Source organism: Drosophila willistoni (assembly GCF_018902025.1).
Source record: "Drosophila willistoni isolate 14030-0811.24 chromosome XR unlocalized genomic scaffold, UCI_dwil_1.1 Seg144, whole genome shotgun sequence".
Taxonomy (NCBI): Eukaryota; Metazoa; Arthropoda; class Insecta; order Diptera; family Drosophilidae; genus Drosophila; species Drosophila willistoni.
The window spans coordinates 4,181,332-4,208,830 of record NW_025814057.1 but is presented as its reverse complement, the minus strand read 5'-3'; the positions used below and the strand labels follow the sequence as shown (position 1 = coordinate 4,208,830).

General features: G+C 36.2%; 3 protein-coding genes across 3 annotated transcripts; all 3 read left to right on the top strand.

Moving 5' to 3' along the window:
• Window positions 1–427: 427 nt before the first annotated feature.
• Window positions 428–1,074, top strand: LOC6639172. Its single transcript, XM_047012096.1, has one exon. It carries the CDS (start codon window positions 490–492, stop codon window positions 1,072–1,074), a length of 585 nt encoding a protein of 194 aa, XP_046868052.1. The 5' UTR covers window positions 428–489.
• Window positions 1,075–1,117: 43 nt separating this feature from the next.
• LOC26530162 lies at window positions 1,118–2,204 on the top strand. Its single transcript, XM_015179205.3, has one exon. It carries the CDS (start codon window positions 1,282–1,284, stop codon window positions 1,912–1,914), a length of 633 nt encoding a protein of 210 aa, XP_015034691.1. The 5' UTR covers window positions 1,118–1,281; the 3' UTR covers window positions 1,915–2,204.
• A 997-nt stretch (window positions 2,205–3,201) lies between these two features.
• Window positions 3,202–3,957, top strand: LOC26529026. The gene has a single exon (XM_023180826.2). The coding sequence runs from the start codon at window positions 3,240–3,242 to the stop codon at window positions 3,828–3,830; it is 591 nt and encodes a 196-aa protein (XP_023036594.2). The 5' UTR covers window positions 3,202–3,239; the 3' UTR covers window positions 3,831–3,957.
• Window positions 3,958–27,499: the final 23,542 nt, after the last annotated feature.

The window sequence follows — 27,499 nt, the reverse complement described above, 5'->3', positions numbered from 1 at the left end:
GATGTTAGAAGAATCATCATCAGCAGCAGTAACAGCTGGATCCAGGTGCTTTTTGGGTATTTTTGTTTGGTTTACAGTTCTACTAATGTCTTATGTCATTGAAATTTTCTTAAGAAATATATAGAAATAGTGTTGAAAAATCTTTTTATTCTCTTAAATATGCTTATATTACTTTTTTCCCCCTGGGTTATGCGTCGCATCGAGCGATAAATCAGGCTAATACACGAGTAGATCGTGTCTGTGTATTTTTTCAGCCTTCTTGTGCTTTAAGACAAGTGCGTATAATATTTATCCAAAGTGGCTTTTAGTTTGTCCATAATCAGTAAGCAACAGGTCATAAGAGCCAAAATAATTCGACTTTTCGTTTTTGGAGTGTAGAGAGGAGTCTATACATAATATACATATATTGTGAATTCATGAGTTTTCTTTCAAAATTTGCTCTTGTAATTTCGTTCATATTCTCCCATCAATGTTGTTAATTGAAAAGCTATGAAACAACTGAAATCTGTGTCTGTGTCTGTATATATATGCATACTGTCATCTGTCATAGGTCAAATTGTGAATTGTGGCTTTCACAATTGTGAATTCCTAATCGATAGCGATAGACCACCCTTTGAGCCCATCTGTGAAGGACTCTATAATCGTGAGCTTAAACTCAAGTATCGCGATAAATGGGTATCACAGGATACCAATTATCGCATTTGGGGCGCAAATATGACAAAACGAAGGATATTTATAACATTTTATCAATCCGAGTTATGGAAATGTTCGACGAATATAACATGTTCACTTAATTGGTTGCATTGTGAGAATAATTTGGATGTTGGGATAACACTACGACCCGATAATATATATTGCTTTCGTTATATGTTTACATACGCAAGGGATTTGCTGCATAATTGCCGTGCGGAAATTTCAAATGAAATTGATTTTCTGGCCATACATTATGAACGTAGTGTACCCAAATATGATGATTTTGGTGATACTGGGCTAATTTGTAATTTGTGTTCAAACACAAAATGTTGGCATTTATTTCAATGGATGTTTCCCATAATAATATATTTTGTCGTTTGAAATTTAGTTTTGTTTTTTTTTTTGGTCTATAGACAGACACAGTATACCAAAATCACTTGGCTAGCTTTCACTCACTCTCTATATCTATCTATCTATCTATCTATCTATCTCTCTCGTACCTAATACACATTGCTTTTACTGTTTTAGTGTTATTTTGTATATTCTTTTACCCAAAAAATGATTACCGAATCATTTTGCCTATAGGCAATGCCAGTGCGCCTTCAACGCGCACTACTTCAACAACAGAATCAGAATCGTATAAATATCAAGTGGATTATCGTTTGTTCATCGCTGCTGCTGCTGCTCATCGTGCTAAATGGGATACCAACGACTGATGCCTATGTTTCCTCGAAGAATTGCAGTTTCGTTGAGGGTCATATATTGGAGTTTGCATGCCAGGGTGTCTATGATCGTGAATTACGTTTATTGCACAAGGATCGCCATCCGGCGATTGGTACACCGTATGTTGTTTGGCAACGTTCCGATTATATGGGCTCAGCCATTTTACTTATCGCATTCTATGAGTCACCGCTTTTCAATTGCTATAATCTTGTTTACGATGATGACAAGTTTTATTGCGATGGCCTTAACTATCCGTTGGAGTTTGATAGTCCCATTAGTACCCATTGTCTATCGTTTCATTTCAAATATGCCGAAGCTCTATACAAGAAATGCATTGGTGTGCGAAAAACCCATATACGGACCATATCCGCAGCCGTTATCTACATGAATTCCAATGTTGTTGTCGAATCGAAAACTGGACAAGGCTTAAAAGGCTCTGGCCATCTAGTTTTGATGCTAATTACATTACTGGGGATTGTGTGGCGGCTTTATATGTGAGAAGAAGATGTTGATGAATGCGGCGGCGGTTAATTATTATCATATATACATATTCAACTTACATGTGTAACAGAGTTTTAAACAAGAAAAAAAAGACAGAAAAGAAAATCACTCTTTAGCTAACAATATATCTGAAAAACACGAGTGGGTGCGGCAGCTGCAATACTGGAGAAGAAGGAGGATGAGGAAAAGTCTTTTCATACCACATGTACACAAATTTTTTTTTTTTTGTTTTTTCCTTGCTTTTAAAATAAAAATATGAGAATACGCAACAATCTCAACTAATGCCATCCAATTGTATTTAAAATAAGATAAAATGGAAGAGGTATAAATAGAGAGAATCAGCTCTCTCCCACTCCAGTACTTCACAACACTGTAATAACATGTGCAATGTGCTTTTACAACACTTAATCAATTTAAATCAAACATAATTACATGAACCTCGGGACTAGTCCGAAAAGGCATTTAAATCTTTATGCCATCTAGTATACAAACGCGCCCCCGTCATTTTGGTAGCCACTTGACAGCAGTCAGCATACAAAACAACAACAACAATAGCTTGGCCATTGCTATAGCTGTAGCTGTAGTTGTAGTTGTAGCTGTCGCTGTTGTTGGCTTTGACCACACAGACCAATATGGCGGCAGTCTATATATGAGAACATAAATTACGCCAACGCCAATGACAATGATGACAATGAAATGCGACGCTTCACCCTCTTTACTCTCTTCATGTCTCCCGCTTGTGTTCTATATCTCTTTTTAGTAAATGTGTGTGTGTGTGTGTGTGTGTGTTTGTTGTTGGCCAGGGTATAGCCATTGCTGCATTTGTCTGCCATTGTTCGGACATCTAAAATTTCCACAACAAAAACAACAACTAACTGGCCATCTATTGCACAATGAACGCTCAACTACTAGTTGGTAAGCTAACATTTTGTTTTCTCAAACATAATAAGCAGAGGCAATCACAAAGCCGAAGCCAAAATAAAACCAGTAAAAAAGGATATGGCATTCACACGGAAAGCAAACCGACTTGGCTATATACCCTTGCCGTTGTTTGACTCTTGTTCTTTGTGATTAAAGTGAAATATAATACACAAAATTCAATTCGGAATACAAGATATTGACTCTAGGTCGATTTTAGATCCCTTTTTTATAGATTTTTACATGTAATTTGGCACCAACGACCAAAATTATATTTTTATATAGAATGCAGATAACGCCCAATTCGCTATAGGTTCATTATTAACTATGATTATTTACTTGATTCATTCAGTTCTATTAGTTTCAATAATCGCATAGTCATGGAAATTAACAATTTATAAAAAATGAATTATTTTCAAATATTTGCATGGTCGTTTTGTCCTTTTATTATCATTTGTCTTATTGTTGGCCAGAATCGAGTGGCAACATTGGAACTGCAAGACTGTTGGCCACTTTACCATATCCCCCTGGATTTCCTCTGTGAGGGAGTCTACAATCTGGATATGCACTTTCGATATCGGGACACATTGGCTTCCATTAATGCACCTTATAAAGTTTATACCTATGAGTTTCACGATGTCTCTTCTGTTTTGGTATCCTTCAATCCGTCGGAATTGCACGATTGCAATCAAACAATTTATTTCACGGAGAATATGAATTTTTATTGCGGCATTGATTGCGACAGTATTTTGCTCGATGTGCCTGGATCGAAACTCTTTTGCTTTACATCAGGGGATGGGGAGAGCTATGTGGAGGATTTGATTGTTGAGTGTTCAAAACCAAAAATTGAAACCCTCATTGGTGATATTAGTTCCACAGGAATACACTATGCCTATTGTCAGGAAACGAGAGAGGAGGAGGATTTACGTAATCAAGCAGATGGAAAACATTTTGCATTGAAATTTCTATTAATTCTCTGCTTTTCGCTTTTCTGACGTTACTAAACATTGAGATACTTGTCAATTCTTGATATACACAAAATTTTATAGTTAAGGCTTAAAAATGCCTTTTTGCTCCATGTTTGTTTTAATCTATATTGTTGAGAAACTTGAAAAGAATAAATTAATTGATGGCAAACTAAATTATGGAAAATACCAACTGGCAAAATGTTGTGGCAACTGGTTAACATTCTTACCACTCAGACAGAGTCGCAAATTGAATCGCATAATTGCAAAATATCTAAAATGAAATTCAAAATTCAAAGTGGTCTGAAAATTCTCGATTAAATTTGTTGTATTTCTTGGTATTTTCTTTCCCATATAGTAGTAGGTAAGTCAATTTAAATATATTCCAATGATTTTCATAAAAGTCTTCTTCTCTTTTTGAGCTATGATTAAAAATCGCTGGGCAGACAAAAAAAAGAAATCATTTCAAAGAGGAATTGATCTAGATAGAGTTTCTACTTCATGGAGAATGGTTAATTATGTGATTGATCATTATGTGTAAAATAACTCAACTCCTAATTCATTAAAAGTTAAAGAAAGTTTACAAATTTGATTTATCAGAGAGTTCCTCAGCAGTTATCATTAACAAAAAAGGATCTTAGTCCATAAATTGATCATATCGAATCACTTAGAATTGTAAAGACTAAGGAAACAATTTACTCAATCTATATCCATTGCCTATTGGATTACCATTTTCAGTTTGTGTATTTCTAATCAAGTAAAGTCGAATGGGCTTCAATGTGAAAGCGCTCTTATCGACACATTTACACTCAAATGCCACTGAACACACACGCACACGCACACACACGCATACGCACACATAAGGACAGGTTTCTCATGTTTTCTTTCTTCCTTTTTTGTTGTGCCAACTTCAAATGATGATGATTACTTATCATTTTATATATATTTACATATAAATGCAAACATAGAGAGCGATAGGAAAAATGGAAATAAAAGAGCATTTCCTTTTGCCTGGCCCACACACAGCCACACACACACACACATACAAACGCACAAAAAGTGAGCTCAACGCGACAACTCTGAATTATCATCATTAGTTTGGGCAGAGGCAAAGTGCGAAAATGCTTAACACGAACAAAAGCCTTTCCTCTCACGCGCATGTCCTGATTTTTATGCATGACTGATAATGCACACACACACACAAAGGACATAGAAAAGAACACGCACAAAGCAAAGTGCGCATTTGCAAGCGACTTTTTTTTTATTTTTATATAAATTTCATCCTTTTCTTTTTTTTATTATTATTTTTGTTTCTTTCATTTCAATATTTCTCGTTTATTATTTTTTGTTTGAAGGAGCCTTTCGCTTTTTATAGGCGAATATGTAGAGCACACACCACACACACACACACACACACACACACACACACGCTCATAGAAAAGTTGCTAGAAATAAATAAAAATGCACACAAGTGTGTGCTAAATGTGCCAACAACAAGGACATTCAACATAAAGCACAAAAAGCTAAAAAGGCGGTCAGGAATGCACAAAAAAAAAAATATAGAGAAAAACGCTGCCGTTTTGTGTGAATTGGGCAAGGACACGGTTTAGGCCAAACGAGAACAGCAAGCGGGCTTATGCAGTTTTAAAAAATGTAAAGCATTCGATTTTCCCATCAGTCAAAGGACGCCGTTTTTTTTTTTTTTGAAGGGTTTCAGGCAAGTTGGGGTGCCAGTTTTTCTTAGTTTCTCATTGAAATTCAATTAGAACCAGGACAAAGTGATGAAATCTCCTCAAAGGCAAGGACATGGTCTATAGCAAGAGATACGAGCAAGAAAATAAAAAGATTTTAGAATACGTAGCAGAAAGAACTCTCTAAAATCTTTTAATATTTTGTATATTAAGTATACGATCATAAAAATCGTTTCCTAATATTTAAAAATGAAACCTATGAAGAAGACTTTTTGCTTTTCACTGAACTCCCGCTGCCTTTAGTCTCTATATTGATAATTTGCATCTAACTTTGGTAGAAAATATAACCATTGAGAAATATCTTTATATAGAAAAACCTAATCAAGTTTTTCCTTCTTCAGGATGAACAAATTGTCAAAGCTAATTTTGTGAAATTTATGACAAACAACATTTTTATGGTGTCCGTTTTTTTTTTATTTTTGTATGATTTGATTTCATAGACTTTGATTGAATTAAAAGTCATAAAAAAAAGAGAGAAATACAATTTTAGTTTTTGCTTGTAATCTCACTCGGTCTCGCTCACTCTCTTTCCCTGCTTTTTGAGAGCAATTAAAATTTCTCTGTGTGCCATTTTTGTTATTGCTGTTTGGAGCTGAATGCATTTTTCAGCGTTGTAAAATAAAAATTACGTATACGCCAACAACTTCAAATGGCGCAACATGGCGGTATATGAATGTATAAATGTGAGCGCATGTGTGTGTGTGTGTTGAGTGTTTGTGTGTGTGTGTGTGCCTTGTTGCTGGCATATTTCGCTGCACACCGGTTGCCATTTCCGCGCACAAAACAAAAGCAAACAGACCGAATGGCAGATACAACCGTATCCCAATCCCGAACTCCACAAACCCCCTTGCCCCCCCCCACCCCACACTCAAAACTCAAACTCAAACCCGGATCCTACCAGTTTTTCTCTTTGCATATCTATAAAATACGCAATTACAACATGTTGCCGCAGTCACCGTTGCCGTTTGCTCGCTTTATGAATTTATACATAACCCACCGCAGTGTTTTTTTCCCCTCGCCTCATGCCTCTCGCCACCCTGTCTCTTCCTTCCCTCGCCCCTTTTAACAGCACACGCTTTGTTGCATCCACTCAGCAGTTGCCATTAGTGGAATGGCAAAAAAGCAAAAAAAAAAAAAGACATATGAAAACAGCAAGCAAAAAAAAAGTAAAGAAATATATAGTAAATAAAAACTAGGGAATCAGCTAAAGATATCTTTTTGATATGCTAATTCTTAGATGCTCTGAATTAGATTTTACTTTCAAATTTTTTAAATTATTTTATTCCGAAACTTTAAAAGTCTAAATTCAGACTTCATAATATTATTTCAATATACAAAATTAAGTTACTCATAAGTTTTTAAAAAATATGAGAACTTCAGCCAGCATTTTATAATTCAAACACGAATTTTTTCTGTATAGTCTTCTACGACTAATATAGTCATAAATGAGCTCAATGGCTGAACTTAAATGACTCAATTGTAGAAAGAAAGTGCTACTCTAGGCACGACTTTACTTGATGTGTTGAAAATGATCTCTTCATTTCATCAGTTTCGACCATTTTTAGGGTCATATTTGACATTAGTCTTATATTTTGTTATTAAACTTGATATTAATCCAATACCAAGCTAAATTCTCTTACAAACTTATTCTTGTTAGTGAATTATGAATATAATCATTTGTTAATCATTTTCTAAAGGGTTAAACTCAAGAAAAGGACTCCAGGAGACTTATCATGGTGATGACGATTAAAACAATCCAATTGAATGCTCTATTTGACGGTAATATGCTTATTCTGAAGAGTCTCAAAGTACATCAAAAAGGAGCACATTAGATCTTAATTAGACAACTGAAGCGTTTCCTGTAGACTTTGGAAACCAACGAACTATTCCATACGGATCAACTAGAAGCATTCTTTTGCCCCCAAAGACGATTTCAGTCCTTAATTCTTTTTGCTGTATCTGATCATGTTGTTTAGTTGTCTTTTCACATAGTTATGGTACCCACCCCATAAGGGAATGTTAGATTTGCCAGCAGAAAAAAAAGATATAGGGGACAATCTAGGGGGCAAAGCGCCTCGAGGACACTTTTGCTGCTCGTTAGAAATTGGTTTCTCTGTCCCACACCCTCTCTGCTAACCTTCTCTTTCTCCATCTCCATCGCCATTGCGTTGTCGTTGTATGTTCTCTTAGTTCTGTTAGTGTTTTATTGTCAACCATGTTGTTTTTGTGCAGTCAGCTTTAAATGGCAAACGGGTGGAAGCAGCAGCAGCAGCAGCACCAGCAGCAGCAGGAAGGCAAAGTGAATAGGGGTACTCATGAGTTATGCCCAGTGATATGCGCGAACTAAGTTAGTTTTGTATATTTTATGTGCAGTTAAGCGTTTTGCATACTCTGCCAACAACTCTCTCTCCCTCTCATACACTCTCTGATCTCTGTTTTAAGAGCCAGGTGTCGAGGTATAACGGTTGCAAAAAACAAATGGGGAAAATTGCAAACGCCATGGGGCGAGAGGGAGGAGAAGATGAAATGGAAGCAAAGGGTTATACAGCATGTGATTGTGAGTGCTTAATTGGTATCAAGTTGTTGTCAAGAATGCTGCGAGTCGAGGTCGAGATTTATGGTTGAAAGGATGCGGCTGCGCGGATGTGGAATACGGATATGCGGATGTTGGGCACACAAAAAATTTATGCTATTCAATTCCATGATTATTGTGAATGAAAAATAAATAAAAAATCTGTCTCTCATATCATCAATCATTAAAATAGCAACAATAAAATCACTGCAAAAATATAAAGAAAAAAAACAAAGCCAGAAAGCAGCCGTACATAATAAATTAAAAGAAAGCGAGGAACAACCTCCCCCCGCCCCCTCCCTGTGTATATACACATATGGCTGAATGGTGTAGAAACAGGAAGAAAAATATTAAATCTACTCGAGTGCCATACAGAAAGTGAACGACTACAACATGAAGTAATTGGAGCAATAAAACCAGAAAACCGTGTGAATAAAAATCAAGAAAAAAAAATGAGAATAAGGAGAAGTGGAAGCAAAGAAAATAAAGAAAAAGCAACGAAACATTCTGACTGGGCGAACCGAGCGAGCGAGCAGCGCAACGATGATGCAGTGGGTAAAATGAGCAGGCCAAAATGGTTGGTTTGCTATGGTTTGCTTCGTATTTGGGTTGGGAGCGTATGGAGGTATCCTGGCAGCATCCTGCCAGGTAGTAAAGTAACAGGAATCAAAATAATAAATCAAAATTGTGTGTGTGTGTGTGTGTGTGTTGGTGCAACATCCCAACACAGCGAACAGCCAACAGTTGGCACCAGGCAGTCAGAGTCAGGCAGGCAGACTTCCTACCCTTTCCTTTCCCTCCACATTCTCCATATCTCTATGCCAAGTGTTGCAAGCGTTACATAGACTACTGCACTACGTTATAGAGGCGCCCAGCATGTGGATATTAGAGATGAGCACGTGAAATGTCAACGAAAGATTTCGAAATCCAAACTAATACAGAGTGGACGCTTTGAATTTGCCAAGAAACATTTGAGAATCTGAAACAATTAAGAAAGAACACTATAAAATGTCTTCAAAATTTGAATTGATTTAGAATTAAAACAAACTAAGAATCTGAATTGGAATTGATTTGAAACTAATCAAATAACTCAATCCAAATAAAACAATTGCAACACTTGTATATTAAAGAACTTCTCAACCATGTTTCCGAATGTGTGCTAACCTAAGACCTAAGACGGTCGATTCAATTCAGAAATTTTCGCCATGAACAAGTATGGAGTTTTTGAATTTAAAATAACCCAAAAATAGTGATGAATTTCAAGGAAAGAAACTGCAACAATTTACAATTTTTGCATCAGTTTCTGACGTATAATTTCCAAGTTCAATACTATTTTTCTAAACAAGTTTCATCGCCAGGTTAACATACATTTGCCCGCTTTCCAACATCGTCATCGTGTTGGCATCTTCTTTCCCTCTCACTCTCTGTCTCTGCACACTTACAGACACACACATACACACACACACACCAGTTTGAAGTTGTTAAAAATTGCAAATAAAATAAAAGAGTGAGTGTGCGGGTCTAGAGGTGTGGGTGTGGGTGTGAGTGTGGGTGCTGTTGCTGCCACTGCAAAATGTGGCATTTGATTTACGTTTTGCAATTGCTCGAAGCTGTTAAATAGCACAGCTCCTACACTTGCACGCGGTTCGCTGTTAATGATCAAGTGGCGTTCTGACTTGCTTTTATTGGAGCCTTCCACTCTCAGGGGTGGAGTGAGTGGAGTTGGAGAGACAAGGCTGGGAGGGAAAGGAAACCCAAGTTTAAAGTTCGTTGCAGGTTTTCTCTCAATGTGTTGTTGTTGTTTTAGTAGTAGCTAATGGCGTGTGGAAATCAATGAGTATCGAAGTGGAATCTATGAAATTAATGATACCAAAGCAGAATGAAATTAGCAAAATGAAAAAGAAAAAAAAAAACAGGAGAGAAAATTTAAGTGAAGAAAATCTCAAGAATTTTAAATAGAACAAGTTTTGTGTGTATAGCAGATAAGTGTATTCCAATGACATAGAAGTATATATACAATTAAGAGGCGTACATTTCATTTCGGAGCACTAAACTATATAGAGGAACGATCTATTTAATATACAGTTTTGCAAAGAATAATATTTTAACAGAGTACTATATCTTATTTATATATTGGCTTTGGCATTGTTAGGTAGAGAAAAAATTGCACAATATTTTGCCATGTTATACATATATACAGTGTTGGAAGAAATAATAGAAACGGCATACAATTTCCTTTTTTTTGAGTCTATCTTTGGCAAAACACAACTTTTTTTTAAGCTGAATGTTTTTTTTTAAAGACACTGTTGCAAGCAACAAAAAAAATAATGTTTTATGTTTTTTGAAATAAATTTAATACAAAAACAAAGGCATTTATTTTCCCCCCCTTGGAAGATAAAATAGAAACGATAATTTTATTAATACAAAATATAATGTTGTTGTTCCAGACACATATTTATTTTAGTTTTAAACAAATAGTTAAATTAATATTTAGTCGTACTACCCTTATTTTTCAACACTTCGCGGCTAGGACGTCCCATGGAATCAACTAACTTAGCACAGATTGCTGGTTCTATAGAATACCATTCATCCTGGACCTTTTCCCATAAATCTTGCTTATTTTTTGGCTTATAACCAGCAATCCTCTTCTTTAATATTCCCCAAAGCTGTTCTATTGGGTTTAAGTCCGGGGACTGAGACGGAGGCTCTAAAACATTAACTTTATTTTCCTTGACCGATGTGATTGCCAGCTCGGACGAGTGTTTGGGATCGTTTTCCGGCTGAAATTATCACTTTAAAGGCAATTCTTCTTCGGAACAAGAAAGCATAGTATTGCTAAGGATATTTACTTTGTTGATTTCGCACATTTTATCCTTTATCCATAATTACGGACCGACACTTGAAGAAGAAAAGCATCCCCAAAACATAATGTTTCCACCTTAGTGCCTAACAGTCTTTAAAGTGTGTTTTGGATCATAACCAGTGTGTTTTGGTTCATAACCAGTACTTTTTTGTCGTCTTACAGACTCCTTGCCATCAGATCCAAACAAATTGACCTTTGTTTCATCCGCCCATAGCACATTTTTCCAATTGGCCCAAAGCACATGTTGAGTAGCAAAATCTATTCTCCATTTTTTATTTTGCTTGCTCAAGCACGGTACTTTTCTAGCACTATATGCCTTTAACCCAAATGATACCAATCTTGTCCGGATAGTTATACTCGTTATTGATGCATCTAGCTTGTTTTTGAGCTTTTCCGATGAAAAGAATGGTTTTTTTTTTCGCTTCTCGCAAAATGACCTGGTCAAATTTTGATGTTGTGGCACGTTTTCGACCTCGATTTTCTTGTTTATATTTATAATGAATAGCTGAAAACACTTTTTTTTTGAGCAATTCATTAATTCTGCGATTTCTGCCATTGAACGACCAGAGTTTTTTAGTTTTTTCATGATTTCCCTTTCTTTCTCTGAGGAGTGCGTGCCACGACCCATACTGCATATAATGTTAGTAAATTAAAACAGAAATCACAACCAATTTTAATGGATATTAAATACCTTTATTTAGAATTAAAATAAACCCAAAAATTAACTTTTATGAGATCTAAAATGTTTTTGACGTGAAAAATACTGAGCGTTTCTATTATTTTTTCCAACCGAAACACGTGGTAGTTCTACTTAAAAGCGTATAGAAGAAAAAGTTTCGTGAAAATAGGCGTCGAAATGAATAAAAATAATAGAACTACTATCCCACATTCTTGAACACTGATTGTTAGGTCGGACAATTTGTCCAACGTAAAAAAAAAAGGTTTTAAAATCAAAGTAGGTTGCCGTTTCTATTATTTCTTCCAACACTGTACAAATATTCATCCTAGGTAGATCCTAAAACAGTTTCAAATTCGGGATTATGATCATATAACTAGTGATTTAAATTATCAGAAATTGTTTTATAATTGATTTTTTTTCCATGTCTTTGAGTTTGAATTGAGTTGAAGTTTGAATTTTAAGTATATAAAAACTTGTTACACTTGATAAATTTAATTCAATTGAATCGGATTTAACTCAAAACTTTTTTTCGCCCTATACGAGAGCTTGCGAATTCCGAGAGTTTAAATAAATAAGAGCCTTAAAAATAAAAAGGATATACTTTTTTCTCTTTCATTTCGTAGCCTTCAAATTAACAGTCTATCTCTCCCTCGCATTTTTTTTCTCGTTTTTTGGTTTGTGCTGTCCCTGATTTCGATTAAGCAGCGAAAAATCGTGGAAATGATTTTCAGTTTCAATGGCAATCGTCGTCGACATCATTCCGCAAGGCAAATTAGCGCAAAATTTTAACCCATTTCAGTTTGTTGTTTTTTTTTGTTTTTGGCCCACATTTGTACAGGGCGACGCGCGGCTCTTGATGGTAACGTCGCTCATGTTTGCCACTTCTCGGTTTACCATGCGTAATATTTTCCCGTATATATGAAAGAGAGGGAGAGAGAAAGAGAGAGAGTGGTATATGGGTGGGCTGTGGAATGTGCGGTATGACAGGTTTGGCCTTTGGCGTGTTGTATTCGGTATGTTTAATTACATGCAGTAAAAAGAAAGACGAGATCTGGGTCATGAGCAATATGTATGTATGTATGTATTTTTTGCTGTATTTATGTATACAAATAATATAGAGTGGTGTTGGGTTTAAAATAATAATAAAAAAAAAAACACAAATATATGTGTACATACATATATATTCATATTACGCCTGACAGGCAACAACATTTTGCATTTCGCTGCATTTGCAAAAATCGTCGCAGCACTTAAAACGCCATAAAGTATGCAACAGCAGCAGTAGCAAAGAAAGAAACACTCTGTTGCTATTGCCTCCACCCCGCCCGCCAACCGCCACCCCCTTCTCATGTTTCCCTTCACGCCGCTTTTTGTATAATAATTCAAATGAGATTTAAAGTTGCACCAGTCCAGACCAGGCAAAGAGCCGCAAAGTATGCAACGATTTATTTAAATAACAGAGCCAACGTCTCTTTCTCAGCTCAGTTTAGAGAAAGAGAGAGAGAGAGAGAGACAGTGTGTGTGTTTTTGCATTTGCTGCACAAATGTAAGCACTTCTTTACAAAGATAAGGCCACACACACAAACACGCACACTCAACACACAATGCGCCATTTTTGGAGGATTTGGCTGAGCCCAAGCCAAGCAGAGAGACCCCCTCTCTGTCTCTCTATCCCGCAATAAACAAGCAAACAAAAACGTGGCAGACGACACACACCAACTAAGCAACCAACCACCAGGAGACGATTGCACCAAATACTGAAAGCTGAAGAGGGTTGCCCCCTAATGATGTTACCAGTATCTACACACACGCACACCCGCACATTCACACACACACACACACACACAAAAGGATCGTCGTCTGCTAGTGTATACTGTGTGAAAGCTGGATTATGAAATTGTAAATGATATGCAAAATGTTTGCTTCCTTTCCCAAGCATGTTGAATGATTTATGCAAAGTACTAGAAACTACAGCAGCAAAAATTGCAATAGTTTAATTCTCAAGAGCCAAATATTGAACTCCCAGCTCAATAATGCAAAACTATCTATAGAGATTGAAACGTTTTTTCAACAACTTGTTTCTAGAAAGGATTCTAATATTCAGTTGAACCTGCTATTTTCTAAACTAGGCTTAGTATGAAAGTTAAACATGATAGTAAGGAACAATTGGCAAGGACTGATTATATATAGTTTATTTTTGAATTTTCCAGGCAAAGCTTTGGATGGCAAAGTCTACACTTCTTTACAATTTCTTTATGCATTACCAACAATCGCAGCTTTGTCTTTAGAATTTGTAGACAAACCTTAGACATTTTGAAGAATTTCGGATTCCTTGCCGTTATTTGCAAGTTATCTTTGATTACAGTTTATAAAAAGTCCTATGAAGCAAGACTTCAAACTAATGACAATGTTTATCAAATTTTCTAAAGTGATTTGGTAGTTCGCTCTCGCTCGCACTTCCATGATCAAATGAAACGGGACACGTTTACGTACATGCCAACTCAAAAGCCAGAGAAACTCTACATAAAGTAGAAAATAATAATAATAATTTATTTAAAGCTTTTTTAACAAATTGTAAATGTTCTCAAAATGTTTCTCCGCCTTGAATTTAATTTCAAGGTTAACCTTTTTATATAATTTGTGAGAAACACTTTAAAGTCTGCCTCCCTGTCGTCGAATCGTTTAGAGTTCTAATGAAATTGAAAATCCATTTTCATTTGATTTTGATTCGTCTACATTATGTGCGTCGTCGTCTACATTTAACCGCTCCCAGACTCATCAAAGGCACAAAGAGAAAGAAGGCAAAAAAAGGGAGCGCTCAACAGAGCCATAAAACAACATTTCAAACTTAACTTAATTAACAATTTTTATAACCAGAGCGCAAAATTTTTTTACAACCGACAAAATCCAAAACACAGCAACAGCAACAACAAAAAAAGCAGTCAAAAAAAAAAGAAGAAATTTATAAAAAAAAAAAAAATACAATGCAACCGAAAAAGAAAAAAACGACGAAAAAAGGCCAACCAATTTAAGCGGCTTATGGTGGGCCAGGCCAGAGCCTGACTCCAACTTCAACCTCATGCAACCCCCAAGCCCGACCCCAACCCCAACCCCAACTCCAACCCCGACCCTACACAATTCGAATCCAAACTGCCACTCAGCTTGAAGCTTCCTGCGATTTTGCTTCTTTTTTTCTGTTGTATTTTGTTGTTTCTTTCGTCTGTATTTTTTTTCGTCTTTGGGTGTGAGAAGAGCAACAACAAGAAATGCGAGCAAAAAAGTCAGCCAGAGGCATATACCGCAATAAATACCGCACAATAAAAGCAAATCTATAAAAAAAAAAAATACACGAAAAACCAACGAACAGGAGATGGAGTAAGCGTCAAGTGCTGGAACAGCCTAGCTACACTGAGAAAAACAAAGATATTTTTGTTATGGGATGGCTTAGAATGACCCTAGCAAAAGACTTTTCGAAATAATTGAGCAATGAAATTGACTCCGAGCCTCTTTCTTTCTGCCCTTACTCAATCTCAATCATACATGGCCCAAAAATTTACGTTAGGTATAGGTTAAAGCCCCTTAAAAGTTGCGAGTTTCAGTCGATATTACCTTTTTTGTGTACCAATTAGAATTGAAACACTGTTTAGTATAATTTTAAATTGAAATCCTTTGTAATTGCGGATTTTAGCCTTTGCCGTTTCTTTCTGCTTTTGATTTTTCGAACTTTTTAAGATGCTTCAACACAATTAACGATTATTTCAGGAAATGATGGCTTGACAGGATTTAGAGCTAAAGAGAGTCGAAAGATAGGAGTAGATTGTTGGCGGATCACTCTTAAGACTGTCCAACAGATACTTTGGTTAAGCGCCCAAAGCATAAAAGTAAAAAAAATCGTGAATATATAGTTGTGATATATCAATCCTTACTAGGCCCCCTTTTTTACTTTCCTCTTTAAATCCTTTTATTAAGGGGGGAGAAAAAACTTTATTACAGAAAATCCAATATTTCCTTTCATTTCAATTTGAGAAAATGCATTTTTTTTGGGGATTTTTTTTTCGTGAGTGTATTGAAAAAGAGCTAACGAATCGCTTGATTTTACTCTCTGTCCCTGCGTGCTCTGCCACGCCTCTCGCCCCTCTTAGCCGCCTTAAAAGTTTTTCAATCGATTTTCAGTGCCCGCGCTTGCTCTCCCATTTTGTCCGATGTTGTGTTTCTTCTTTTGCATACTTCACACCATTGACGAGCCTGCGGGTACTACCGCCCGAAACCCAACCCAACCCATCTTCTCCCCCCTAACCACACCACGCCATTCGTTCCTCCAATCAGGCAAACCAAAAAAGGCGAACAACAAAAAAAAGAGAAATATCAAAAAGAAGGCGCAACGAAATCCCCAACACTTTATTTTATTACATTTTAGTGTGCGACGTCGGCGAACAAAAGGCGTGGCCCAAAATACAACAATAATAAAAACGGGAGACGCAGCAGAATCAAATAAATATAACTAAAGGAAAGAATTCTGTAAATCTGTTGAGATCCTCTTTTGCATTCAAATTGATTATTCATTAGTTTGTTGCTGTTGCTTTTTACCATTTTTAATTTGCTGGCCTTTTTAGTTGAGCGAACTGTGATCGCATTTCCATTATATAGATGGCGCGAGTGAGGGGGGGTTGGAGGGGAGAAATGAATTTTATTTTTCGTCATATCTTTTGTGTGGCTGGCTGGTCGGTCTTGAGCTAGTCCTTTGGACCCCCTTGTTTTCTAGTTTATGCCATTTTTACTGTTTACTCTTTTCTAAAGTTTTATGGTCTGAGCTTCGGTTGTTTGGTTCCGGTCCAGTCTCAGTCCCTACCCCCTTCCTGTTTCTGTCTCGTTTCGGTTAGGTTCGATCTCTCCTTTCGCATGGGGTCATGGGCAAAAACGGCAGCAACCGGCAACTGGCAAATGGAAAGTCAGTCTGTGCACGTTTGCTTTGCTCTGGTCATCGATTTAAAACTAATTAGCAATAAGTTGCATTTGTAAGCAAAGATGCCACACAGTGCCACAGTGTGCACATTGGGGCAGATAACAAATTTAGTCACCGAAAGAGTCATTGAACGGAAATAAATTAAAGCTCCTTTGCATTTTGTGTAGACAGAAAGACAGAAGAAACTCGAAAAAAGGAAAAGTTTTCAACGATTCACAAACAAAATAAGTGGCAAAAACCTGTGAAAGAAACTGAAGGCTCTAAAATTGGAACGAAAAGTTAAAATTTTCAATAAGATTATAATTCAATTTTTAGATTTATGTTGTAAAAAGTTTTAAAATTCAATTTGTGACTTCATATGTGTGGAGTAAAGTTGGATAAAGTGAATTTCTTTAGCTGATAGTAATTCAATGTTTTAAGATTTCTACTTTGAAATAATTATAACAAATTTCGTCTCGAAATATTCTTAATACATTTTCCATTTAGTGGAAAGTCTTATGTAATTTTGTTAGTAGCAACAAATACGAAAAGCTATGTAACTTAGAATAGTTGCCACAGATAGAGATCTAAAATATAATACAAAGAGATTGTAAGAAATTTTTGATATATTCTCTAAACCAAATTTCAATCTAGTTAAACTTTCGTAGTTTTTGTATGCAAAAACGTTTTTTTCAAATTGAGTTTTTGCTACAAGTTAATGTTCTCTCATTTCATATCTGAAATGACTGAACCGGAAGGCCCTAGCCTGGCTTTTGAAGACCCCCAACCGCCATTAGCCTAAGCCCCCTTTTTTTCAGAATGGCCTGCCGCAAAGCTGCAATTGAAATGGTCCCACTGTGGCACTCAACTAGTTTCCGTTATAATTGCAACAGACACATAAATAGTAAACTGCAATAAAAACTGAGAGACAGAGGGAGCGAAGGATATCGAAGAAAAAGAAGAAGTAGAAGAACTAGAAGAAGGGGCATGACCATAAAAAGCGCGAAAAGCAAATGTGTGTGTGTGAATGGAGTTGGGCTATCAAAAAAGTAGCTTTTGGCATAAAATAAAAGCAAAATGTTGTAGGGAACCGATTGCAAAAGTGAGATTGGAAATTACAGTGAACGTGCAAAAATTACAACAGCCTGGCATGCAAACAAAGTAAGAGAAACAGAGAGAGAGAGAGAGAGAGAGCGAGACACACACACACACACACTCGTTTTGGTCTGGGTGCTAGACATTTTCACATTACAGTGCAATTATTTCGGGCTGCTTGAAATCGAAGGCAAAGGCAAAAGCAAAGGCAACCAACAACCACCAGGCAAAGGGCTCTGACATGCACTGATTGCCCAGTTTTGCGAAAAGGCCACCCCTCCAAAATACACAAAAACAAAAACAAGTAAAGGAAGCAGGAGAAGACCAACTCGTCACGGCACAGCAATGCCCTGCAAAAGGGGTTAACGATCGAGGCGAAATGAAAACAAAAATGTTCGCTCTGACGTGATTCCGCTTCAACTCAGCTCAACCAACCGACTGAACTGAACTCTTCAATCTTTCTCTCTCTCTCTCGCTCTATATATATATCTGTATATATATTGCACTTTGAACTTGACTGACGTGCTGAAGAGCGAACTGACTCGAACGAAACTCCGTTACTGATTCTGACTCTGACTTGGAGTAGACTTGACTCCGCTTGCCCAGCTTTTGCCTTTGGTATCGCGTGCTTGAAATAATTTTCGAAAAATGCCTCGTTAATGTTTCTATTAACGGATTAGAGAACGTTGGCCACGTCAATCAGGCACGAGTACAGCAACCAGCCAGTCAACCAACCAGCCAACCAACCAGCCAACCGACCACCCTGCTGGCACAGTTTACATTTCACGTACGTCACTCAGGCTTGAGATTATTTTTCAGGTTCTGTTTTTTTTTTTTTTTTTTAGACTAGTGTTAGTCACACGTTATTCCAACGGTCGTTTGTTTTTGTTGTTAGCACATTGACACGTTTTGCATAAATTTGCATTCAAATATGTCAGGAAGTTTTTCTTTTCGTTAGTTTGGTATTGTTCTTCGTGTTTGATTGAAGGTTGCTTAAAAAAGAAAAAAAAAAAAAAAACTAAATCATGGCAATGTATCGTATATAATTTGATAAAAAAAAACAACAAAAAAAATTGCATTTTGCTGGGCATGTAGGGCATTAGTTGAAATAGCTGATATGCAGCTGGACATTAAAGAGCTCTTTACGAAATTGGGTTAAATGGAGCTGGCAAGAGACGAGCTCAGCATTTTCTTTATCCTGCCATTCCCTTGCCATTAAACCAAATTCAATTCATTAATTTAACAATGTGTTCGCTTGTAAAACGTTCAAAAAATGCATATTTACACATATTAGCAGTGGCAAATGCCAAAAAGTATGCAACAACATATATATAATGGCATTTTTACTGCATAATTTGAGGGTAACCAACCTCTCTACAGGTGCGCGTTGTAAAATGGAAAAAAGAGAAACGGATTCTAACAGAAATGCCAACAGACGGCCGAACGAGAGAATGAAAAAGGAACGCAAAGCATTTGCATACTTTTTGGCAGTTTTTAAATTATTCAAAGAGTGCAAAAAAGAAAAAAAACAAAGAATTGGGTGAAAGGCTTTCGCCTAGTCTACTAGCACCAACTTCTAGCTCTGAAGACCGCCGTTGGCAGTGACAATTAAGCTGCACTCAAATTGCTTTTGGGGCACCGAGCCGGGCCCTACCAACCAAGCAACCAACAACCAACTCAATTCAGCTCAGCTCAAGCCGACCCTATGCTCCTCCACCCATGACTACTTTTCTCCTGTTTCTGTCCCGTAAATATGCAACAAGATTTTTATTTAAATACCACTCCATTTTTAAATCAAATCCCAACACCAGCCAAGCCGCGAGCTGCTTTCTCCTCTTTTTGTTTTCGCTTCTCCCTACTTTTGGCTCGTTCTGCTTTTAATTTTCATCTTGTTTACTTTAACGTCATTTTCAACTCTTCGGTGTTTTCTTGAGGACTCTCGCTTTGTCTTTTCCACCTTCTACTGCTGCTGCTGCTGCTGTTGCTTGGTGCTCGACGTCGTCATTGTCGCGTGTGTTGTGTGCTTGTCCTCGTCGTCCACGATGTCCTCGTTCTCTCCTAAACCTTGTCCTTATCCCCGCATTTGCCATTCGTTTTTTTTTTTATTTTTTTTTCTTTTCTTTTCTTCTGACTTTTTTTTCTTCTTCTTCTTTTGCTCCTTACGCTGCCTCGTGAAGTGGCACTCATCCGCACTTTTAAGCCCTACTGAATTCCTTTTATCCCTAAAATAAATATCTTCATCCACAGGCAGCAGCAGCCTGCATCTTCTTCTTCGTCTTCTTCTGTTGTTCCCCTCATTCCAATGGGTTATGCGGGGGAAGGGGCTTCGTTTTTATAGTCAGTAAGGGACCTGGGCCATACCACCTATTGTGTCTGTCTGCTACCACTACAACTCAACTACTTCATCATCATCTCTTGCTTTATACTTGAGCGCTCTAAAAGATTTTTAATAGAGTTCTAAGACGACACTTTCGATTGTCTCTGCTGCCTTTGCTTATATGCTCGCCAGCTCGCCATCTCTCTGCCCTGTCCGTCCGGTTCTAACTTCGTCAACACTAACGTGCAAATTAAACCTGTATGGCCCCATAACAAAAAGTCCATAGTAAACTATTTTCTAGCTTAAAAGCAGCAAAATCAAATATTTTATAACTTAACGATCCGATAGCTTTTGAAATTTCTTATCTCTCTCAATATTCATGACAAAAATAATAACAATTTTTAAGCAATAATTTACATGAGGATTTTAATCCTTCCCATAATATTAGATCTTCAACTGAATTCCCTTTACTTGGCTTTACATAAAATGCTATATAGAATATAATGTCAACATTGATTTGTCAATCTAAGTTAAGACCTAGATTACTCTCCTACGAACTTAGACAGTTAATTAACTAAGGTTAGAGCATAAAGACATGCTAAAAAAGTCTCCTTCATCTAGGATCAAAAATTGAAATGACACTTTTAACATTGATCGAATGCTTAATACAAATGCAAAAGATCTGCATATATTAGCCAAAAATGCTTCATTTGTCCATTTGAAGGACAAACAAGAAGAGCGAGAAAGACAGATAGTGAGGGCAAGAGCTGACCAAATTGCTTAACCATTTCCAAACCGATTCCACAAACGTTTCACACATACCAATGACATTATAATGACGACAATTGACAATGAAATACGTAAAGGATTCGCTTTTGCGTTTTACCCTAGAACGTTTTTCGTTTTGTATCCATCTTCTTTTCGTTTTTCACTTCTAGTTTTTGTTGTTGTTGTTGGTTTTTTTTTTTTTTTTGGCTAAACTCAAAAGCACAAAATGCCAATGAAGAAACAAAGACCCCGAGAGTAGAAGAAGGAGTGAGAGAAAGGACGATATGGCAGAAATACAAATCAAATGTACCGCAAAACTGAATGAAGTCACAAAAGGATGCCAACTGTATGTGGGACGGACAACTGACTCTCGATGCTCGATGCTCGATGCTCTTGATGCTATATGTATGTGCATATATCCGGTCTCTGAATCTCCACTGGCTCATCTCCATCTCTCTTTCTCTTCTGCTCTCTCGTGCTCTGTCCCTGAGGGTCGTCGAGTGAGAGTGACAAATAAATTGGCGATTCCCATGGGTACAAGCTCTGTGATTGAGCGAGCGAATTGACTGAGGATTCTGTGTATGTGTGTTTGTGTGTGTGTGTGTAGGTTTGAGGGAAATGAGTGTGAAGGTTGCGGGGGTTGTGCATTGTCAAATGTTCACTTTACATTGTTCTTGTTAAGCACATAAGTTGAAATATTCCAATTGAGTAACTTTCATTATTGCAACAACAACAAAAACAACAGCGACACGAACAACATGAATAACAAAAAGTGCACATTTTCTGTCTATATATGTATGCGTATATATATATATATATATATATATATATATAAAACAAAACAATGAAACACAACACAACACACAATTTCGACTCATTTAAATTCCGGACTGTAATAAATTTGCCTGCATAATTTCTATAGATACGATTTAACTGCTCAACTTTATCCCACTCCAATTCTCTCAAGGGAGCATAGAAGAGAGAAAAAGAGATAGAGAGAGAGAGAGAGAGAGAGGAGGTTGCGTTTAGTTAGTTTAGATGGTTGGCCAGCAGGAGTGTCGGACTGAATATTCAATATATTTTATGCATTTTAAATTGATTTTCATGTCACAAATTGTTTGCGGACATTTTGCCATATACATACATATATATACATATAAATTTACCTATTTCTATGTTATTGTTGTTGCTGTTGCTGTTCTTTTTTCTGACATAGGTAATAGAAATTAAATTATACAGAATTAAGAACTTAAAAACGTAGAATTCAAAGAGATTTGACCGTAAAATGCCAATCCAAATGAACAATAAAACTATGCAGAAAAACAAAAAATTGGTTGAAATTTAAATTTTTCACAACTGAAAAGTATGCAATAATAAATTTCAATGGAATTCAGCAATAAAATGTCTAAATTTAAAAAAAAATATCCAAACTAAATTATATAAAACTTATTGAATTTAATGCATATAAGAAATAAACCTTGAACACTTTACCAATTCTTGTGGTAGTCTCTTTGGTCTTGACGAAAATCATTACCATTTGTCCCCTTCCCAAAAAAAAAAAAAGCAAAAACAAAAAATGATGACAAGAAAAATAAAAAACCAAAACACAAAATTTTCTGGTATAATGGAAAATGTAAATTAGTCCCTGGCACGAGAGAAACTTGAATGGCCTAGCAGTTAGCTAGCTAGCTCTATGACCAAACAGCAGCTCTCTCTCTCACTCTCCGTCTCTCTCCCGCTTGACTCGATTGTCCCAGGACCTCTGGATACACCCCGTTCACTTCTGTTGCCCCTGCTGCTGGTCCCGGCAGCTCTTCCCTCTTGCCATGCAAAAATGCTAATTAAAGTCAAAACGCAATGTTGCGGAAAAATGTTTACAGCCCTGGTTGGACTTGAACTGACTGACTGACTAACTGACTGACTAACTGACTGACTGACTGGCTGCTGCTGCCTAGGATTGGGCCTCCCGACAAATGAAAACTTTAAGGTTTATGTATGTATGTATTTTTTCAGTGTTTTGTTTGTCTCTTTTGTGTGTTCCCTTGAAACGTTTTTTGTCTTTTGTTTATGGCATCAACAAAATTTTAAAGTAGAAAAAGTCAACGAAACGACAAAACAAAAAATTATACTCGATTTAATTTTCCAGTCCAGTTATTTGTGTCCTTCACTTGGCTAGTTGCGTCTCTCTCTGTCTCTCTCTTTGTCTTCATTGAAGCTAGCTTTTCGGGGTTTCTGGCTTGGTCGGACGGTCGTTTGGTCTTCTCAGCTCTGGTCTGGTCTGGTTTGGTCTATGGGTTTTACAGTGTCAAGTTTTGGGTTTTGAGTTTTCGGGTTCCGGTTTCACAGTTGACGTTATGCATTGAAATTAATTAAATCACAACCAACTGTGACTCAGTGTTTTACTCTGCCTCCTGTCTTATGTATTTTCATTGTTGTTGCTGTTATTGTGTAGTATTAGTGTTCTTATTGTTGTTGTTGCTGTTGCTGGTGTGGCTGTTGTCAACCAAACACCAAAGCAACGAGCAAAACGCGCTTGTAGCCTTTTAATTAGTTGGCACCCAAAATCAAAATGAGTATGAGTAGCCCACAATAGGCTTGGCTTGGCTTGGCAGGAGGCTGGGCCTTGTGTTGTCTTTTAGGGGGCAAAATGAATGGTAAATGGAGTTAGATGGCACGAGTAAAGCCCAAGTTAGTAATTTTGTAATCGTTGACTTGTATACACACACATTTGTTGGAATCTAAAGTGCGTGTGCGTGTAAGTGTAAGTGTAAGTGTGTGCTGCGTCTGAGTGAGTTGTGGTTAATGCTTTTAGAGAGCCCTTTAAGGGTTAAGTAAAGAATTGATTAGGGTTTTTGAGGTAAAGATAAAAGTGATTTGTATTTCACTGCGCCTTTGTATCTTACAATACATAATGCTATGCCAAAAAGTAGACTATACCAAAATTTGAGGTTTGTAAACTGTAAATTTTTAGTATGAGAAGTCAAATTTGGTACTTCTATTGCTTACAAATGTGATTTTTGTTGCTGTTCCTGGGATAATGACACAAATGACATTTCAAGGTTAAATTTCAAATTCTTTCTATTTAAATGTTAAACTAAGCGTGAATTAATGTTTTTTCCCTAATGCAATGGATATTTTTATTAATAATTCAATTTATTTTTTTTTCATTTCAGGTGAGTTTTGTCTATTTATTTATTCCCAACATCAGCAATTACCAAAATTATTTTCTAAAGTAAGTGATTTATTTAATTAGAATATATATTATGATATATTTTCATGCTTTTTACGCTCGCTGATTTTGAAATTATAGAAAATAGCAGAAAATGAATAAATAACTCAAGAGCATAAAAATTGAAATAAAAAAACACACAGAAACAGAAAAAAAAAAATTAAATTCAAATCGAGCAATTTCTGCTGATTACCACCAAGTCAGCGTAACTAAATGCTTTAAGTGGGCGGCTTGTTTATACGAGAGTTCATGCATATATATATATATATGTATATATACTTAAATCTTAATACCCTTGCCGGAAAAACTAGGAAAATAAGGGGCATATAAGTTTAAATCAAATAGACAGTACAGTGGCCTTTACAAAATGCAAGGCAATGTGTTAAGGAAGATTCTTTTAGGGGATTTTATAACTACTTAAGTTTGTAAGGTCACTCCAAAGGTTGTGTGAAGGACTGCTGAGTATTTTTCTCAAAACGCATGTCATACATGTATGTGTCAATGATCCTTATTAAATAGTTTTCCTTCAAAAAAATTACAACATTTTCGGGCTTTTAGTTGTATCTATCCCTAAATATAACATTTAGAACGAACAGTTCCTTTAACGCACTTTGATTTAACCAGCGAAAATCACCTTCGATAATAAGTGTTAATTAATTTAATTTATTGAATCTAGATTTAGATTAATCTCCTTACGTAAGATTAGTTTCTTAGAACTTGGCATTCTGAAACAATTCTCTGTCGAAGAATGCTTTCTTATTGCATTCCAAACAATTATTTAGAATTGGCCCAAAAGTAAGTAATTCTTTGATAGTGCATTGCATACTTTATGGTGCCAATTTATCCCAGGAAGCATCACCCTAGAATTTGGACCACTTTCTTACCTGGATTCGTATTTAATTAACCTAATAATAATTCATAATTTTTCTCTCATATTTAGTAAGTTTTGTTAAACTAAAAGAGACCTGCATTTATTCTTAGGGTATTTGAAAGTTCATCATATTCTTGCCCATCAGTGTGTTAAGGGGGGAGAGGCTGCGGGTGGGCGTGACTGTTGACACCGAACGCGTGCTGTAGGAAATCCAACACTAATAACGCCTAATGGGACCGACCTTCTCTACCTCCTTGTCCTTGTCCCCCATCCTCCTGCTGCTCCTTACCAGCTATGTAATTTATTTTAAGCTAAAAAACGCAAAATTTCATGTAAATTAATTTTTTTTCTTTCGTTCCCGTTCGTTTTCTTATTATTTTTGCATTTGCTTTCTCTTTCTGTTTTGCTTTTCTTATTATAATTTTTGTGTGTGTGTTTTTTTTTTTCTTTCTCTCTTGCTGTCTTTTTTTCTCTTGTATTTTTTTTTTCTTTTTTATTATTATATTTTGCGGTCTTCGTTTATTTCTTCTTTATGGTAAAGTGGTTGATGAAAAGGAGGGAAATGTTGGGTGGGTGTCGGAGGAGCGGGGAGTCGCCTTTCTAAGTATATTAAAGTCTATTTTGTGGAGGATTTTTGACTTTCGTGTCATTTATGCGCGAAATTTATCACCTAAGTTTTTTTTTATACCCTTGCAAAAAGGGTATATTAATTTTGGTCAGAAGTGTGCAACGCATAGAAGGAAGCATTTCCGACCATATAAAGTATATATATTCTTGATCAGCACGACGAGACGATTTCAAATAGCCATGTCCGTCCGTCCGTCCGTCCGTCCGTCCGTCTGTCCGTCTGTCCGTCCGTCTGGATCAACGCAAACTCCTCCTAGACCGTTGGAGCTACAGAGCTGAAATTTTGCATGTAGGCTTGTATATACTGCAGGGGTTGTATATCTCGGATTCAGCCGGATCGTATCACTATATCATATCTCCCATACAAACGTCAAAGTCACGAACTGTGACTTTTCTTCGTTATTTTCTGAGCTATTGTCATGAAACTTAATATTAGTGAGATTATTACACATATAAACGACTATGCTAAATTTGATCAAGATCGGGTGACTATATCATATAGCTCCCATAGGAACAATCTTTCGAAAACAGTGACTTTTGTCAATAACTTCGTTACTTTTGATGTGATTGCTTTCAAATTAAACATTTGTTAGTTTAATATATCTGTTAATGACTATGCCGAATTTGATAAAGATCGGGTAACTATATCATATAGCTCCCATAGGAACGATCGGTGGAAAACAGTGACTTTGATCAATATCTTAGTTTTTTCCTATGCTAAGATTGTTGGCCGTTCTTTCGCAAACATTAGCTTTTTTAGCTTAAACGTTTTTCCACTTTGATGGCTATAGGTAAGGAAAGAGCTACCATAAAAGTTGCAAGGGTATACAAACTTTGACGCGGTCGAAGTTAGCCCCGGCCCTCTGGTTTTATTTTTTGTTGTGTTTTTTGCGTTGATTTTATTATTTTGACAGTGGGTCGGTGAATAACAGCCAAAGAGAGAGGGGGTGGGAATGGGGGGGATGGTTGTGGTTTGCGATTAAAGGCAAATTGTTGAACTGCTGTGGGTCATTAGGATGAGAAGCGGCAAGAGCAGGACTTGCTTGTTGGAGAACATTCTCTCAACGAGCCTTTTTGCCATTTTGCTTATCTTTAATTTTACTTTTTTTTTTGTTATTTGCTTTTCTTTATTGTTGTCCGTCGTTTTTTTTTTTTTTTGTTGCTTTTCGCTTTGTAAACTTTTTTTTTTAGCGCATTTGAGAAATTGAAAGTGTTTTATTCTTCAAAAAATTTATATAGGTACATATATTTTTTTTTATTTAACCTTAGGCTATTTTAGCACTTGAAAAGTGTGAAAAAGAAATTTTTGTTAAACGATTTTTATGTACACCCTTAGCAAATGGTGGGGCATAACTAATATTTCAATTACATAAATATTTAATTCCTTTAAAGGTTTAATAAATTAATAATAATTTATAACAAAAAGAACAGGAAATCTAATTTATTTAATGAATGGTAAAAAAGTTTCTCCTATTCTGTTGACTGCTGGATAAGTTGTGGATTAGATTAAAATTTGACTTAAAATCAATTTATTTTCAAAGTTTGAAAAAAATTTGTTTAGATTAACTGATTAAACTGTTGCTACTGAAAAGGAGAGCATTTATTCTTCGTTTTAATTATCATGACATTATTGCATTTCGTTTATATCCCCATTAAGGAAGAAGGTTCTGAGCAAATTATACTTCAGTTTTTACAGGCCTTTAGTAAAATAGTACTCATTTTTTTGTCTGGCTTATTGTTAACTCACAAAATTGAAATTTTAATCAAACCTTCAATTATTGATCTAATTTTAAATTGTATAATTTGTAAGAGTAATAAAATACGCATAATATATATATGTATAAGCATTAAGTATCTTAATTATACTTTAATGTAACGGTATATTCTAGACGTTATTTAAGGATAAAATATGCTAATTAAAACATTAAAATGTGAGACCTTGCTTGAATCAGCTAAAATTAGTTGAGAATTACAACTAAGTTAAA